At 36.6% G+C, this 18,885-nt stretch overlaps 2 protein-coding genes across 34 annotated transcripts in view; both read left to right on the forward strand.

The window, feature by feature from the left end:
* The window catches only part of LOC149565432 (Protein kinase superfamily protein), a 50,266-nt gene that overhangs the window by 1,090 nt on the left and 30,291 nt on the right, over positions 1–18,885 (forward strand). For 19 of the 33 annotated variants that reach the window (XM_089818930.1, XM_089818933.1, XM_089818939.1 and 16 more), the window contains exons 2-14: positions 553–2,354; positions 2,463–2,647; positions 2,777–3,006; positions 3,234–3,302; positions 3,687–3,759; positions 3,919–4,075; positions 4,167–4,458; positions 4,576–4,690; positions 4,875–5,038; positions 8,614–8,688; positions 8,821–9,314; positions 9,890–9,956; positions 11,140–11,204. In XM_089818930.1, coding sequence (XP_089675056.1) covers positions 553–2,354; positions 2,463–2,647; positions 2,777–3,006; positions 3,234–3,302; positions 3,687–3,759; positions 3,919–4,075; positions 4,167–4,458; positions 4,576–4,690; positions 4,875–5,038; positions 8,614–8,688; positions 8,821–9,009 — 3,351 coding nt within the window. In that variant the 3' untranslated portion in view covers positions 9,010–9,314; positions 9,890–9,956; positions 11,140–11,204. Of the gene's footprint in view, positions 1–552; positions 2,355–2,462; positions 2,648–2,776; positions 3,007–3,233; positions 3,303–3,686; positions 3,760–3,918; positions 4,076–4,166; positions 4,459–4,575; positions 4,691–4,874; positions 5,039–8,613; positions 8,689–8,820; positions 9,315–9,889; positions 9,957–11,139; positions 11,205–11,978; positions 12,476–13,364; positions 13,414–13,619; positions 14,007–18,885 lie in introns of those variants that run through there. The other 14 variants (XM_089818956.1, XM_089818950.1, XM_089818951.1 and 11 more) reach the window with 11 other exon arrangements.
* LOC149565433 (uncharacterized) lies at positions 16,955–18,133 on the forward strand. Its single transcript, XM_089818962.1, has 2 exons — positions 16,955–17,335; positions 17,454–18,133. Exons 1-2 carry the CDS (start codon positions 17,144–17,146, stop codon positions 17,835–17,837), a joined length of 576 nt encoding a protein of 191 aa, XP_089675088.1. The 5' UTR covers positions 16,955–17,143; the 3' UTR covers positions 17,838–18,133.

Below are 18,885 nucleotides of genomic sequence, written 5' to 3' on the forward strand. Positions count from 1 at the left end.
ACATATTTACCTTTGTCATCTTGAAATCCTGAACTTATCTCAAATTATACTGGAGTTATTTCAAAATTTTGCTGCTGCTATGTTATTATTCACTATCACTGTTATCATCATTTGTTGGGGTTATCAAACTCTGCAAGTGGATTGAAATAATCTGTTTTTGGCGTAATTTCAACAAAAAAAAATGTTGAATATTATTAACAAGGCTTCAATAGTATTTCTTCGATCAATGTAAAGAAATTTAGTTCTTTGTAGCTGATGCACTATTTTTTTTTGTAAGTATAAGCCACTTTTGAGCTCCATCTGAACTCTTTAATTATGTCTGCTGTTCTCAAAAGCTCTGCCAGTAATAGTTATGTTGAACTCTCTCACATTAACTATATTTGCTCAAAGCCATGGTGACCATGTGCCCCCATTTTTCTTTATGACCTTTAGCTAAATCTCTACAAGCTTGTGTGTGGTTACATTCTTTTTACCATGTATGTGTATTTATAATCGAGATGCTATCTGTTTAATAATTTCAGTTGCATTACAATAACAGTCTTTTATTTGCAGGGATCTAGTGGGCCCAGAGACCAAATTTCAGAATTAAAAGATGGACGTGCTGCAGTTGAAAATAGATTTACAGGCATTTCAGAATTTTCTGAAAAAAATGCAAGTGAGAGTTGCAATAAGTCTGCAGAAAACAATGACGCTGAGAGGGTTCTGTTAGAAAAGAGAAAGGACATGATTATGAAAGATAGAAATGGAATAATTGGTAATCTGGTAGGGAAACTTGACAAATATGATGGAATTAAAGGTGAAAAGTATTTTAAAGTAGACTCAAAGTCTGGTAGATTTGATAGAAGTAAGATGGCAATTAACGGTGACCAGCATACAAATCTGGTTTCTAGGGAAATTCAAATATCTGAAGATGGTAATGGACAGTCCTGTAAGAATCAGCAACCCTCTGAGGGGACAAAGACTGGTATCATCAGAGATGACAGGACGCTTATACTGGAACAAAATGATGCTATTCGAGAGGATGAGTTAAAGCTTTTGAATCATCATCCCTATTCAAGGCACAGAAAAGAAACTTTGTCAGAGAACATGGATACAAAGACTCAGCATGGCCATGCGGGAAGTGGACACGGTGGCAAAGTTGGAGATACTGAAACGAATTGCAGCAAATCCCATTTCAGAGATGACTCTGACAAGGAGAAGCATTATGAATCCTCCTCACCATTAGAGCTTAATGAGAGAGAGAGGTCCAGAAAACAGAGGCATTCTCCATCTCCTTTGAAGTATACTGAAAATGAGAGACGACACAGGCAAGAAGAGAAATCAAATTTGCCTTCTAAAGATACACAAACAGATAGACAAACAAAACAGGGCTGTTCACTATCTCCATTAAGAGATAGTGACAGGGAGAGACAATGGCAAAGAATTGGTGTTGATTGCAAGGAGGTTGGAAAGAATCTCAAATATTATACCCAGCCCCAGTCTCCAGGTGCTAAAAATGATATTGATGATAATCATAGAGATCATCAGTACAAAGAAAGATACCATGAAAGGAGAAGTTCAAAGTCTCGAGACTTCAATAAAGATAAGCCATTGGAAAGGGACAGAGCGGGATCCCTTGAAATTGGAGGAGATAAGTACCGGGGTAAGGGTTCATCGCCTTCATATGATATGTATAGAGATAAGGGCCAATCTTTTTCTTGTGACGGGTATAAAGATAAGGGCCGATCTCCTTCCCGGGATAAATATAGAGACAAGGTACGATCTTCTTCTCATGACAGGCACAGAGAGAGATTGCCATCTCTTCCTCGTGATAGTTTTAGAGATAGGGTTCGGTCCATCTCTCGTGACAGGAATAGAGAGAGGGGTCGGTCCATTTCTCATGAGAGGAATAGAGAGAGGGTTCGGTCTATTTCTCGTGAGAGGAATAGAGACAGGGGCTGGTCCATTTCTCGTGACAGGCATAGAGACAGGGAACGGTCCATTTCCCATGACAAGAACAGGGACAGGTTCTATGGTAGAAAGCGTTCAAGGTCTCTGGAAGCAAGGGAACAGTGCTCCAATTTGCGAGATAGAGTTAGGGCTTATGGGGAAGTCAGAAAAACATCCAGATCTCGTGAGAGGGAGATGAATTGGAATAGAAGCAGCCGGGATCGTGGTCAACGAGACAGAAGATCAAATTCAAGAGAAATCTCAAAATCTGCTCGAAATGATGATCGTTATGACAGATATCATAGATATGGTTATGAAAGACAATCAGACAAAGACAAACAAAGAAACAGAACAACGGAAAGAGAGCACATTTCAAAGTTTCAAGAATCAAGACAGGAATTTAAAGAGGAGAAAGAAAGAAATAGGTGGGTAAATTGTACAATTCTTTCAGTTTTTTTAAAAGTATATGTACACTTCATATTGGGGCTCCCTTCATGAGCTGCACAGAAGCTTCACTAAAACTGTTTTTGTAGGGAGGACGAAAACCAAGAAGAATACCAGGAGAGAGTTTTATTACAACTTGCGGAGCAAGAAGAGGATGATGTTGAAAAAATTAAAGAGGAAAGCAGAAAGAGGAGACAGGCAATACTAGAAAAGTACAGACAACAGAATCAACAGACAGTGATAAATGAAGAAGCAGCTGAAGGTGCTGGAAAAGGTATTGATCTTTAAACCATGTTTTATTAGTGAATGTATCTCTGTTTTTAGAGAGGAAATATATGGCAGAAAAGTATGCTTATTTTCACTTCTCAAAACAAATGTAATTTAAATGTTTAACTTGCAACAGATTCTCATAGATCTACTTCAGACAATTTGGCAGAGACAAACTTGGCTGCTACACTGATTTCAATTAGACAGTCAGAACTGATCACTGGACATGCTGAAAATGGACAGGATGGGAGTGATAGTTTTGTACCCGATTTAAACTTTTCTGTTGGTAAAGAGTCTCTACAAAATGGGATACTGCCAGCAGAGAAAACACTGGGTACTGGTGCTCTAGGTGAAGGCTCTCCAAAGGTAGGCATGCTCGCATGTAATTAGAAGCTTCTCCTTATTTTTTTGGGTCTTATTTGTGGAAAAGATTGCCTTTTTGCTTGAATTCTTTACTGTGGAACTTATTATTGTTTTATGAAATTAATACTGGTTAAGTTATTAATAATTATGTGTTGCTTCTGTGTACTAATTTTCTATGTATGTGTGACTTTATTTGTGCTAATAGAAATTACAACATTTGTTTGTTTCAGAGTGAGGTGGCTGCAGACATGTTTAGTGATGACATCTTTGGAGAGACTCCAGCAAAAATACGTAAACCGGTAATATCAACATTATAATAATGTTTTTTTAGTATTAAATTACAAGTATAAATATGAATGAAATAGCAATCGTTTCTTGTAAGTTTTACACACACACGCGCACACACACACACACACACACATATATATCATATTGTAGTTCTTGTTAAACAATACTAATCACAATATACATTGTGACTAATATTAATTGTAATATATATATTTTAATTGTATATTATTGTTTTTTTTCTGTATATTAATTTTCTTATCTGCATCACACAAACATGATTATTTGGATTGCTGCATATATTGATACGAGATTAGATGATGTTGAATTGTTAACACCTGCAATGCCACTATTGTGCTTATTTTGTCCGCTTTATTCATGTATTTTACTTACTTCAGGCTAGAGGAGATGGCTTACCTGTCGATACAAGTGGTCTTCATGACAACTGGGATGACGCAGAAGGATATTATAGTGAGTTTCTTTTGTGAGAGCAAAACTTTAGGTGTAATTTTAATAGTTACATTTTTATATTCTTGAAATTGATGACCCATTTATCTTGGAAAGTTGTTTTGAAACTTTGGACAATTTGCCTGGTCTACAAACAAAAGTAACTTGGTATTTGACTTCCAGGTTATCGCATAGGGGAAGTTCTCGATGGTCGCTATGAAATTATAGCAGCCCATGGGAAAGGTGTGTTTTCAAGTGTTGTTCGTGCAAAGGATCTCAAGGCTGGGAAGGGAGAGCCTGAAGAGATTGCTATTAAAATCATTCGAAATAATGAGACAATGTGAGTGCTTATTTCCACTTTTAGACTATCAATTTCGGTTACTGATTTGGTCCTGGTCACCTGTTATTTATGTCAGTCCTTTGCTCCACAGGTATAAAGCAGGACAAGAAGAACTAATAATATTGAAAAAATTGGCTGGTGCTGACCCTGAAGATAAACGACACTGTGTCAGATTTCTTTCCAGCTTTAAGTATAGGAATCATCTTTGTTTAGTATTTGAGTCTTTGCACATGAATCTTCGAGAGGTTCTTAAGAAGTTTGGTCGCAATATTGGTCTTAAATTGACTGCAGTGCGAGCGTATGCAAAACAATTGTTTATTGCTTTAAAGCATCTGAAGAACTGTGGAGTTTTGCACTGTGACATCAAGCCTGATAATATGCTGGTACGGTGTTATTTATCTGTAGGGTTGTTTTAAAAACATGGCCCAATCAAATTGAATTTTTATTCTAGCTCAAGGTTTGTGCTAATTTGCCTTTTTTTTTTTCTAACCACTTGGCAGGTAAATGAAGCAAAGAATGTTCTGAAGCTTTGTGATTTTGGGAATGCAATGTTTGCTGGGAAAAATGAGATTACGCCTTACCTTGTGAGTCGCTTCTATCGTGCCCCTGAAATAAGTAAGTTCTTGGCCTCCTCTGATTTATGTATGGTCTCTTTTGCAAATAATAAGTTGTGTACTGTTTCATGAGGTTGACTTACACAGGGTTTTTTTTCTCTTGTAGGATATGTAGGCATAATATCAGTATGCTAATATGTTGTGGTTGGCTTGAAGACTTACTAAGATTTTTAATGTTATTGCAGTTCTAGGTTTACCTTATGACCATGCCATGGACATGTGGTCCGTTGGTTGCTGCTTGTTTGAGCTTTATCTTGGAAAGGTTCTTTTCCCAGGCCCAACAAACAATGATATGCTTAGACTTCACATGGAGCTGAAGGGTCCCTTCCCAAAGAAGATGTTAAGGAAGGTGAGAACAATTACATTTAATAGAATTATGTGTTTTAATTTACATTAAATCTGGGTTTCTGCCCTCGATCAAGTGTTCTTAACAGACTCCAACACCCGGTTGACAGGTGGAGTACTAAGCAGTTAGTGAAGCAATAGGCAAGTTGCTTTTTCTTATTAATGAGCCGTGTGCTAGACTTAAGTGCGTTCGTTAATGTGTCTATATCTTTCTTTTGTAGGTATTATAACTTTAATTTTTAATGGAGTTATAACAGACAGAACATGCTTCTAAGCAAATTAATTAGAGTCTAGGCTACATGCATGTCTGAGTGAATGATGAACAAGGAGCCATAAGGCTAAGATAATTGTCATATGCAAGACAAACCATGGAATCTATTTCCAGGGTTAATTAACTTGTCTTTGACCACTAGAGTCAACCATACTGTGGGTGAGATCAGAGCATTTGGCCGCCATTCTATTATTTATGAAAGTTATCAACTTGCATTTTTAAACTTTTCCTCACCTAATCTGTCAATAACAATTTGCAATTCCCTTTGCTTGTCTACAATTAGAGAGGTAATATTATGTAAATATACCTTCCTCGACATGTTTTTTATCCAACTGTAATGGCCCAGTATGAGATGACTAAATAAAATTTTGTGAGCAGTTGAAAATCCTTTGCTTGCCTCCAACTGAAAAGGCAGAATTGTGGAATGTGCCTTTTTGCAACTTTTGTCTAACTTCATCCCTATCTTTTCATAGCCCTATCAGAACAAGATGGCTGAATAAGATATTTAGAGGATGTCAGGACCTTACTGTTGGGAAATGCTTATCCTAATCATGAACAGTTATCATAGATTCTGCTTATTGATTCTTTTAATTTTTTTTGTTTGTTAACTGGCAAGGCAGTATTCCTATACAGCTTGTTTCATATTTATCTTTTCGCAGTCTCTGCATGTTGATTTTAACCTGCTGGTTTAAGGCCTACATGTAGATTCTAATCATAATGATAAAAACATCCCAAGCGTTTCCATTATAAATGGATATGTTCTTGAGATGCATGTTTTATCTAGTCATCTCCAGATATGAGGGTAGCTGTAGTGGTACAGGCATGTGGATGCCATACAAATCAGGATTTGTGAGTTATCATAACTTGACCTGGCAAACATGCAGGAAAAAGCTCTGCAGATTATTGAAGACTGGAAAAATACATAATTATTTAACACATTCTTGGCAAACTTGCATATTACTGAATTCATGGAACACATTTTTGATTTTCTTCATATGTAGATCAAAATTAGCATTTGATACAAAAATGCGAGTTCACATTTTTTCTACATATGAAATTCAACATGCACATATAAGAATATTACAAATTCATTTGTTTTTCTATGACTAAAAACGTCTGTGCCATTTGTGGGTGTTGTCAAACTGAATGGTCCAGGTACATTATGTTCCAAAGGAGCCCGAGGCATAGGAAAAATACTGGAACAACATAAGTTGATTAAATTTCTTAGGCCCATGCTGAAAGTTGTGTGGCTGCGACCTGTAATTGTTGCTCATGATTCACTGTTGCGCTGCTGTTGCCTGTTGTCCAGCTAGAGCATTTGGCATAATCTTGGAGAAATTTCATTCAATGCCTGAAAATGAATTCATAGGATGAGAAGAAACCTCCTGAATTATGCTTTTTAATGTCAGATTTGTTATTCTTATGGTCAAAATATTATGTTCAGAAGGAGCCCGAGGCCTGGGAAATTTTTTAGAACAATAATATTTGATTTAAGTTCTTAGACCTGCTCCTAAATTATGAGGCTTGCTACCTGCAATTATAGCTTGTAATGCACTGTTGTGACCCCACTGTCTGTTGTCCAGCTTCAGCACTTGTCACAAACACAGAGAAATCTCATTCAAGGCCTCAAAATGAATCCATAGGACATTAAAAACCTTCTGAAAATTTATTTTATTGCCAGGCTTATTTTTTGCCCTGTTTTTAAGTTGAAGGTGGTTTGGCCTGCAAGTTTGGTGTGTGGATGGGAAAATATGAACTCGAGACAATTGATAGTTGGAGCTGCAATTAAACAGCGAGTACTGAGAGTACTCACATACTTTTGAAACAATGGTCACTAGAGATGTGGATACAGGGAAGAGGAAGTGAAGCTTCCACATAAGTCAAAGTTTTCTGATGACTGATATTTTATCACTGGCGTGCTGTTTCGGATTTGTAAATGCTTGTTTCTATCAGATTACTGGTGTTTTTTGTGTAGTTCAGGTTGATTTCTCTTTGATAAAATGATAGTCATATAATCAAAGATCAGTGAATTCCCTGTCTTCTTAATGATTCTCTATACCATAATATTAGATACCAGTCTTTCTGGTTATTGCTGGGTGCTGGTGCGTGGATGCGTCCTGGTTCTGCGTGGTTTCCCCCAGTAAGGGCATCCTGGGACTGTGGGTGCTCTCGGGATGCACTGAAGAGCATCCAAAGAACACCCACAGTCCCAGGATGTGCTTCCTGGGAGCACCCTGAGAGCATCCAAACGGCACACATGCATCTAAAGGCCTCTTGGACGCCCAAAGTCACTTCAGCAACTATTTTGCATGTGTTTAATTAATTTTTTAAATTATTTTTTTGCTCCTTCTAATTTCAATTTGTATATTTGTCAGTTTGTGTTTGTGAAGTTTGAAGTTGAACTATCGATGGTGAAGTATCATGCCATGGAATGGCCTACTTTTCTATAATTCTTATATATGTATATAGATAGATGAACCCAAATGCATCCAAACCAATAAAAAATAAATAAAAAATTCGTGGATCTGCGCATCAGAATCCCGCACCCGCATCAGCGTCAGAACCGGAGTTGGCCACTTAGACCATAATTATAGAGGAGCAGAATAAACTTTTAATTCACAGGTGCTGTAGATATAGTCTCCTTTAGCAGGGTGTTGCCTTGTACTGAAATGAGGTAAATGGCTCTTGTGAGCCATGATGTTTAGTCTTTGTCACCTTGGTCACAGTGGTTCTCTATCTGGTTGTGCCATTATAGTTAATTTATTTGTTTCTACCAGGTCACGATTTCATAAAATTGCATTTTAAATCCTTTAAACCAGGTCACGATTTCATAAAATTGCATTTTAAGTCCTTCTCAGGTCTGATAGCTGGATGTTTGTATGGACTATCAAATATATATCATAGCCATAATTTATAAAGGTGAGGTAGGTGGATGTTTGTCAAGACTGTCAAATATCTATTGTAGAAATAATTTATAGCAATAGGAGAAAGATCTGTCACTGTGGCTTTGTTGGAACATGTTTTATATATTTGAATTGTAATTTTATTAAAGCATAACACTACATAGCCTATTGTTCTCTGATTATTCTTTCTGCCTCACATTGATAGTTCAATTTCTTGTACTTGTCTTTTGTCTTTTGTCTTTTGTTAATGATAATTTTGGCCATAGTTTATAGGAATCGATGAGCACTGTTTTTCTTCATATGCCTGATTTTTCTGCCTTACAAATATTCTACCTGCGAAATAGATACTCCATATGTTCCAGCGTTATAATGTTTTTAATAGATTCCCATCTTTGACTTTGACAGGGGAGCTTTACAGACCAACATTTTGATCAGGACTTGAACTTTCATGCCACAGAAGAGGATCCTGTTTCAAAGAAGGTAAATGATTGAATATTTATTTGACTAGTTTTCAAATTTTTTATAAGATATTGGCAACCTTATTCTCGTTTGCCTAAATGAATCTCTTCCTAGACCGTTACCAAATGATTCCTTTTTTTTGTGATCAAGCAGACAGTGAAAAGACTGCTGGTGAATATCAAACCCAAAGATATTGGCAGTCTTATCCAAAGCTCTCTAGGGGAAGATCCGAAAATGTTGTCCAACTTCAAAGATCTTCTGGAAAGGATTTTTATTTTGGATCCAGATAAGCGACTAACTGTATCGCAAGCCTTGAGTCACCCATTTATCACTGGCAAGTGAAACGGATTGCCAAAACATTGGCTTCAATTGAGGTTTTAGATTTTAATACAATGATAGACATGGTCAATTATTGTAAAATTTTCAGTTAATTGCTAGATGACAATGTGGCACATAATTTAGTGCTTTTCTTATTCTATTCACCTGATGATGGGATATTTATCCTGTGGTCTATCATCTTTGTTGTACCCTGCCAAGCGCAAGCGGTATAGAGTTCTTGGCGTGGATGAACGGTGAAACAGATGGTGTTGGTCTGGAGCTCCTTTTCTACTGGGTGATTCTTTCAGTGGAATATTACTGTTTCTATTGTAAGACAACTCGCCACAGGCGTTTTCCCCTTGTATAATGTTCCTGGTAGTAATATTTTTTGCAAGCAATATTGGAACGCAGTTGTATTCAATGAAAGTATTTAGATGTTACTTTTAAGATTGTTGCAAATAATTGGTCAGTGGAGTACAATACATCGTGGAGTACTGATAAATTGGATTTGTTGATAGTATTAGTATATGCTGCTATACACATTGTGGTATATATACTGAGAAGTTGTACCATTGCAAAATAAATATTATCTTTTGTTGCATGCTTCACGTAAAAATGCTTCTTTGTCATACACTTTTTGAATTCAATTTTGTTTGGAAGTGGAAGACAACCTTATTGAAGGTTGAATGGGATCTTTGCTTATTATCATGAAAATTGATATTTTATCAGAGTTTTTTTTTGTAATCTATTGTTTTTAATGCACTCTAAATAATGTACAATAACAAAATCCCTGAGGACTTTAATAATGTTTAATTGGTTGATTCTTTTGTTTCTTTTTATAGGTTTTGATTTGATGTCTGATATTGTAAGTGTCCTGGGGAGTCTGATTATACTTTTTGTTCAGGGTTGCTTTCAGGTTTCATGAGATAATCCATTCGGTGCTTTAAGTGTCAGGTAGCTGCTGCAAGAAGGTACCCTGTTTGATATTTAGCCAACTGGTGACTGTTAAGATTTCTACTTGTAATGGGTCTTTGATGTCGTATGCTCCTTGGTATGGTGTAATATATAGGTGGATTTATCTGTTCTTATACAAAAAATTCTTGACTGTTTTGGAATTTTTAGTATTTACATCTATAGATTACCGGCAATCCAATAGAATTTGATTGCAAAGATCAATTAGTTGTAATGAACATGTCATATCCATCTGCAAAAGGTTTACTGTGCAGTTGCACGAGAATGCACTGTTCTACTTTTACAGGTCTGATTATCCATTAGTATTATATTTAGAGCATCTGCATTCTCCAGGCTTCATCAGTATATGATCAATCATTTGTTTTGACAAAATGGTGCTGGATATGTTTGAGGCTCTTAATTGTATATGCCTTTATTTGTCGCAAAAAGCTGTTACATGTGCGTGAGGCATTTGACTGTATAGGATGCTTTATTTGTCTTAACAAAATTGTTCTACGTTTTTGTGAGACATTCCACTGTAGGGTCCTGTTTTTGTCTTAACAAAAAGGTGCTATGTACATGTGAGGCACTTACTATTAGTATCCTTTATTTGTCTTTAAAAGAAGGTGCTACATGTTTGCATTATTTTTTGAGTGATCATAAATAAATAAGACTCTAATGTTATCTTTAATAACCTAAGAGGTGCATGCATATAACATTGGTTGATAACTTTTGAAGAATTGTGATGCTGATGCTATGCCAAAAATAACATCAATTGTATGATATGAAGAAATGTAATCTCTTCTTCACTTCCAATAACAGGTTTAGTTGAAAACATTAGAAGTTAGTTATGAAATTTTAAAAAAATAGGGTCAACTGCACGTACTGAAGACAATATCTATCGTGCATTTTATTATTTAGAGAGTTTAAGATAAGTGTGCTATGATTTCATGATGATTATATATTTTGGTATCTACCTCCTTGAAACCTTTAGGCTTTTATGCACTGTCTGTGGCTGATGACTTCAGCAAGCATTATTTGGTAGTCTAAAATTTCTAATCACATTATCTTCAATAACTAATACAGTGCAGAAAGCAAACTGTTTATCTTTTTTTTTTTTTGGTTAACCAAGCAATATCAGTTGTCTGAATCTTAAATTTTATATCTACATGATATTTGATCTTCTTTTAGTTTTGATTGCAGAGTACAGATTCATGATGGAGTCTTGTGGGACACTGAGAGTTTGCAACAATGCAACAGGGAATACAGTAAGTAGCTAAGCATGATAAAATTATTAGCTCTGCTGGAATTTATCCTAAGTAGGTAAGCTTAGTCTAATGTTTTTAGGCATCCTATATGCTAAAATGTTTACAAACACTATGATATCTATCTTGTAAAAATTAGTTTTTAAATGTTATCCTTGTGAGTTTCTGCCTGCCTTGCTGCTGTTATTTGTGTGGTGAAAACTCTTTTTGTTTGTACTGCATGCCAATTTTTTTGAGAACACTATGATAACTATGTTGTACAGAGTAGTTTTTCAATGTTATCCTTGTGACTTTTTGCCTGACATGCTACTGTTGCTTGCTTGGTAAAATCTCTTTTGGTCTATACATTTACTTATCTCAGTAGAAGAAGAAAAAACAAATCAATGAGAGTATATTGTGTTTAAATGCTGCTGTGCCTGGTGAGCCCATGATACCAAAGAAGTGTTGAACTAAATGGTGTTTCTCAATTTAAAGCTTATATTCTTAGTTGCCGATTCGTGAAATGAATCCGATTTGGGTACGTGAATCGGATCTGTGGATTCGGGATTTTTTTTCTTTTCCAATAATGATCCATGGAGGATTCATCTATATATATACACACTAAAAACTAAGAGAAATAATTTCATAGTATGAATCTGTGATCTAGTATGCATCAATGAATCTAGTATACTTGATAATTGATCTATTTTCATGATTATAAAGAAAATCAGAACATTCACATTCATGATTTTATGTTTTTGTGCCTTGTATTGCCACGGATTCGTGCTGGATCCTCAGGGTTCGCGCTTGGATCCTTGATTCTGCCTGGTGATCCATCAGGATACTTGGGTTCCACAGGCAGGATCGCTGACCCTGCCCGGATCCTTACGGATTCACCGGCAGGTCCGGACCTGAATCCATATCCGGGGTCTGCTAATCAGGTAACTAAGCTTATATTATATCATGGAAATCTGGAGACTTGTCTCCGGTACTTTACATCTCCCAAAATGCCTTGATACATATGTTCCTTTGGCCGCTGTCTCCTAACATTTCTGAAGTCTCCTGGCCAAAAATTGACATCTGCTGCCAGAAACTTCTGGGCAAAAAGTATTAAAGGCAAAAAGGAAGGCAAACAAATAAAATAAACCTGAATATTGTTTCATGCTAAAATTTTAGATGATACCAAAATCCATGGAAGTTGTAGTAATCATATCTACCAACTGGGACATCAGTTGTATGACTGATTTCCTGTCATTGTAATGTTCTTAAGAGAAATTCAGTTTACCTATTTATAATTTTGTTGTTATTGTATTACTGATTTTCTGCCTTTGTTTTTGAAGTTCTATGCCATGATATTTTTTGGAAATTGTTAAATAATATTAAAAAAACTAGTCTCTGGCATCTCCAAGTACCTGACTCCTATTGACAATACATTGTGTCTACATTGACCACATGAAAAAGTTCATTTTCATTTGACATTACTAGAATTTGCTTAGAATTACCAATAAATGCTTATTTCTAATTTTTTTACCCTCAGCCTTGTCCTACTATAGAAATTTAAAAACTGATTCCCAAAAATATGGTTTTTTAACAACTCCCAGTCTACTAAAGAATTTAGAAGAATGATGCTTGACTTGTATTGGCATTGATATAAATCTTGGTTCTTGCCATTGTGTGGATTCTGGTTGCATCGTCTGATTGGTAAATGCATAATTTGGACTTTCAAAACCTAATACGATTGGCTTTTACTTTGTTTTAGTTGGAGGGAGATACATTTTATGCAGGTAAACTCTTCTTTGCGCTTTTGTTTGTCTCTACAATTAGTTTCTGCATTTGCATAAGAATGAAGAATGCAGTCGTACTTGATGAGTTGAATGCAAGAAAGGTTATACACACACTTATGTGGATCATCTATAAATTGTGGATGCATACCTCAATATCTTGTAATTGCAAATGCACAAAATTGTATTAATATATTTCAATATTCCCATATAACACATGACAAGTTTCGTCAGTCATCTTGTTTTGAGATTTTGAATGCAGTATCTAAATTTTAAATTTTCACATAAACAGATCAAATCTGTAGTTTGATATAACATTTGACTGTATTTTTTTCTGTCGGTATTTGTAGTACTTGTTATGGTGTTATTGTTGAGAAGAAATTAATGGTTAATGCTTTTGCAGTCTCTCTTCCGGGTGTATGTACTTCAAAAAGGACCTCATAAGTATTTACGTATGTATTTAATGTGAATAACCGCTTAAAGTAGCCTTATATTCCAATAAGTATCAATTATTACCCTTGTTGATGAAATTTAGAAGGGGTAGAGAATGAGTATGTTCTAGGAGGGTAGTGGGTGGTATGCAGAATGAAGTGGATAAGAGAAAACATGTTCTAACTGGCTAGACTTGATTTTGTGTTGATATTTCACTTCGACCTAGAGGATCCTTGGGCTCATGTCTGGTCTTATCAAACAATGTTCTTTTGGTGAGGTTCCTTTGGACTTGGAGTTACTTAGTTGTACATAGAGGAACCTTCTTCGAACGGGCCCCCAAGAGGAAGAAATTTTGTGTTTCATCTGAAAATTCTATGTACATGTAAGTTTGTAGACCCTAATCTTGTATACACAACATGTAAGTGAAAATGTAAGACAATAAATCATGTGAAAGTGGAGGAAACAATGGTAGCAAAAACGAAAGTACATGCCTCAATTTGCCCGGCTGGCAAAGGGCTTATGTGAATCTTTTGTCAAATTTGATTGTATGCGCACTTTGCCTTTCATTACATGGCATTTATTTTTGAGAGTAAAATATGTGTTTTTATTTAAATTTTTTGGGACTGATGTCTTTCTCAAACAAAATCCAGTGGAACAAAATGTGATCTGTAAAGTTGGTAAGGTTACAAATTCAAAGTTTTAAGTTACCCCAAAATTCTGAATGATATTGTGCTAATAGCAACATGTTTAATGTACAGCAGTCATATAATTTTGTAATCTGCAAATGGAAATTTAGCTGGCAGTTTAAAGAATTTGTAATTGACAATCGATAATGGGACTCGTGTTTTATCACCTGAAGGAATAAGGGTTAAATGTGCCTGTAAGGGTGTGACAGAATGCGGAAGAGGTTGATAGGTTCATTAGTGCTGATAAATGTTTTGGTATATAATCACAAAATGTCAGCTGTAGTTGAAATATATGGCAATGCCCATGTAACAAATTGTCAATTCTTTGTCTGTGCAGAATGGCTGAAAGTTGGAAAACTTACAATGAGATGCCATAAGTACTAAGATGAATAATAAAGGGAGAGGCCTGATTTTAGTCTTCAAGTCATACAATTTTACACCCAAGAGCCTGTTCGCACTAAGAAAATAACTTAAAGACAGCTGACAGGTCATTGAATAATAGATGTTTCAAAAGGGGATGAGTGATTTATGGACCACCAAGTCATTTATAGTAGAACTCGATCGGTGTATCAATCCCTGGATCACTATTATAGGCCTCTATTTAGGTGTTGTAACTGTAAACATGTTAATTGTTTAGAATTATGTATGGGTTTACTTGAACCAGCTTCATTTCCCATGTATCATATATAAACACATTGTTTCCATAGTGAACATTATCATCAAACCCTTCATCAATTTAACAACCTGAAAATTCCTATGCTCCACGGGGACGCGTCCCCTGCCTCTGTACCCTAGTACCCGTACCGGGTACGAAACGGGGACGCGGGTACGGATTTTGGACGTACCCTGCGACGTCCCTTTTTGAGGGGAAAGGGGACGGTCCCCGAAACGCAAAAAAAAATTTCGTAGGAAACTTGGGTACGGATTTCCGTACCGGGGACGGCGTTCCCGTCCCTCGCCCGTACCCTTTTGCCCACGCCGTCCCCTATTTTCCAGCCGGCCATGGGTGAGTTAAAAAGTTAAAAAAAATGGTTTTTTTAAAAAAAAATTTAATCTTTTCTATTCCGCCTAGGGCCCACATGGATGTTAAGTTGTTAACCCTAATGTGTCTTCTTAAATAGTTAAAGTTGGAGCTCATTGCTCATTTGGAGTTGTTTGCAAGTTGGGAAGAGGAAGAGGAAAACATTGAACATTCAACAACAACAAAAGAGGAGTGTGTTTTGGAGGTGGAAGAGAAAGTTTTGCCTTCATTTCTACTTCATTCTAGGTATGTTTTTTATTTTCTTTTTGTTTGATTCAAACTTCATTGTTGTTTGTTGTCATTTTTCATTTTTTTCAATGACATAAAGAGGGCATGTTAATGGAACATTGAAATTTTTTTTTTTCTATAACTTGCAGCAGTATACTATAAATCATTGTAAAATCCAAAGGCAAAAACATGAGCAGCAGTGAGAGTGAGGGAAGTAGTGATAGCATGGAAGTTGCCATGCAAGAAACTCAAGTGTCACAATTACAAAGACCAAGAAAAAGACCTAGGGCAGCCATTGATGAGCCTAATGTAGATGTCCCTATGCCTAATCCATTTGAGTGCCCTTCCAAAGCCTTAAAACAATATGCCAAAGGCCCATTCAACCCTAAGAAACCTCTCCTACAATTTGCCACAAAAGTAGACAAGAATAAGAAGAAAAATTCGGGGGGTAGTAGGGAATGGGAGTGTCATTTATGTAAGAAGCATTATTTTGGGAGCTACACAAGAGTGTATTGCCATCTTTTATGGATAGGTGGGCAAGGGGTGAAAGGTTGCAAAAAAATTACGGAGGAAGAAAAACTTGAGGCCAATAGGTTGTATGTGGAGGGGGAGTTATTGAAATCCGGGGGTCCTATGAGTAGCACACCCACACCCTCATTGACTCCCACTAGCACTGTTAGTAAAGGGAAGGGAAAGGCCAAGACTAAGAGAGATACCAATGTGGCTGATTTATTTAACATACAAGCAAAAGATAGAGCTGAAGAGTCCATTGGCAGATTTCTTGTTGCTCATGGCATACCATACCATGTTTCTCGTTCCTCATTCTATAAACAAATGTGCAAAGATATTTATGCTGCTGGTCCCTCATTTGTACCACCAGGAGAGACTAAATTACGCACCACTATCCTTGACAAAGAGTACTCAAAAGTAAACATTTTGATGGAGGATATGAGGCAAACATGGATGAGTGATGGATGTTCTATTATCATGGATGGTTGGACCGATATCAAACATCGGCCACTCATCAATCTTATTGTCACTAGTACAGCAGGGGCCTATTTTCTTAGAGCCATTGATTGTTCGGGAAAAAAGAAGGATGCATCCTTCCAATTTCAGATTTTGAAGGATGCTATAGAAGAGGTAGGGACTTCAAATGTTGTGCAAGTAGTCACTGATTCAGCCCGTGTGTGTAAATCAGCTGGATTGATAATAGAGAGCACCTATAGACACATTTTTTGGACCCCATGTTGTGTACATGCATTGAATAACACCTTGAAGGACTTTGGGAAAATTGATTGGATAAAGACTATGGTGTTTGAGGCTAGAGACGTGCAAATGTTTATTTGCAATCATCACACATCTCTTGCATTATTTAGGACATTTTCCAAAAAAGAATTCCTCAAGCCTGTGGAGACTCGATATGCTAGCTACTTCATTTTGTTGGAGAGGATGCTTGAGGTCCAAGAGGCCATACAATCCATGGTGGTCAATGCAGAGTGGAATAGATGGCATGAATCAAGCACCCCAGATGGAAGACTTGTCAAATGAAGAATCCTAGATGAACATTGGTGGACCACAATGAGGTAAGAAACTTAAGAATTGGTGGATATCATAATTGTTATTATTGCTGATTTAATAAAAAAAAAAAATTGATTTAAGCACTTGCTGATTTTTTTAACATATTATGTTTCTCACTTGCAATTTTCTTTCATTTGCAGATACATTTGCTCCTTCATTGACCCTATTGTGCAGGTCATTAGATATGCTGATACTGACTCTCCTAGCCTTGGAGAGATTTATGAGACTTTTGATAGCATGCTTGGGCAGATCAAGCAAGCTGTTAAAGATAAGGAACCTACTTTGGAGTTCTACGAGGAGCATCTTAAGCCCATTGTAATGAAAAGGTGGAACACTATGAACAACCCACTTCATATGGCAGCCTATGCAGTCAATCCAAAATGGTATGCACCAAGGCCTGGGAGAGTGCTTCCATCTAATGATGAGGAGGTGAGTTTAATTTATTAAAGAATTCTGATTTTATAATACATTTTTAAATATTTTATTTTATTTGTAAAGTTTATAAACTCTAAGTTCTCACTTCTTAATTTTTGTTTGTTCAATATAGGTGAAGGACGGCTTCTTCAAGGCCCTTTCAAAAATGTATAGTGCAGAGGATGCTGCAAAAATTCGAGGGCAATGGCTTGACTTTGCCAATCTTCGTGGTCCAACATTTGGTAGACCAGAGGCGAGGACTGATAGAGCTACATTAGCTCAAAAGGACCCGATTGGATGGTGGACATGGCATGGTAGAGATGCACCTGAGCTGAAAGCCCTTGCCACCCGTCTTCTCTCACAGGTTGCGAGTTCCTCTGCTGCAGAGAGGAATTGGTCTACATATAGCTTCATTCAATCGGTCAAGAGGAACAACCTTACCTCTAGACGATCAGAGAAGCTTGTGGCTGTTCATAGTGTATTGCGACTACAGGAGCGACAGAGTCTTGAGTATTGACAGACTCCAGCACTACGTTGGGATGTTAATCCTGAGGATGCATTGCAGATTGATGAGGATAACACACCCCCAGGGCTGCTTGGAGTTCCATTGGATGAGGACCCTCTGCCTACCCCTGCCAGTGATTCAGAGGATGAGATTGATGATGATCTTGATTTAGATAGAGATTTAGATTCCTAGAGGACAGCCATATATTTGGCTTTCTGCTTTTCAGATACTCAGATACATTATTGCTTTTGATTATTATGGAGTTGGACATCTCATTTACACTTCTAGTATTTACTTTCATTGTGTCATTTTGATTTTCATTTCATGCATGATGATGATAGATTGATACTTGGAGCCTTTGGGCATTTTTGCTAATTGTATGCGATATTCGGATATATCATCATATCATATTCTCATTTTGATTCTAATCTTAATAGTTTTCAATTTCCATGTATTCTATGGTGAATGGTTTATCAATGTTATGATTTATCATTGTTATGGTATGCATATCAGAAATATATCTCTAAAGAAGTCTAATTCTCCATATATAAAAAATTTAAAATTCCCTATATTTTATAGCCGTCCCCTGAGGTCCCGTCCCCTAAATTTTGGCTTCGACCCGTACCCGTACCGGAAACACGTTCCCGTCCCCTAAAACGTCCCCGTCCCGGAAACTCCGTGGAGCATAGGAAAATTCAATTTACTCTGAGTGAGAAAGAAGAAATCATGCAACTTGCAAAAGATATCTAATTCACCAACAATTGAACAATGAATTTACTGAAGCAGTTTTTATAGCTCATTACCAAGATTTAGACAGCTATACCCTAATTAGGGTTTACAATAACTATCCAGTGAGAAGCAATGGAAAATGAACAGATCAAAGCACCTCTTACCCTGAAATTATTTGATCTGTGGAAATGGACGGTTGTCACACCTCTTTGGCTTTGAACAATTCTTTTTCAGTTTTTGGAATTTGAGATTTTGGAAAAATCTTCCCAGATTGTATCGTCCTTAAGTTTTTCTTTTGAATTTTTTCTATTCCAAGGTTTTGGACTTAGTG

The sequence above is a fragment of the Cupressus sempervirens genome, chromosome 3, assembly GCF_028749045.1.
Source record: "Cupressus sempervirens isolate cs-2001-9-10 chromosome 3, ASM2874904v1, whole genome shotgun sequence".
Taxonomy (NCBI): domain Eukaryota; kingdom Viridiplantae; phylum Streptophyta; class Pinopsida; order Cupressales; family Cupressaceae; genus Cupressus; species Cupressus sempervirens.

Excerpts from the sequence above, each read along its gene's own strand:
- LOC149565433 (XM_089818962.1), top strand. The coding sequence starts at position 17,144 with ATGCTTGGGCAGATCAAGCAAGCTGTTAAAGATAAGGAACCTACTTTG. Across the intron at positions 17,336-17,453 it reads TTCCATCTAATGATGAGGAG|GTGAAGGACGGCTTCTTCAA; the intron begins GTGAGTTTAATT and ends TGTTCAATATAG.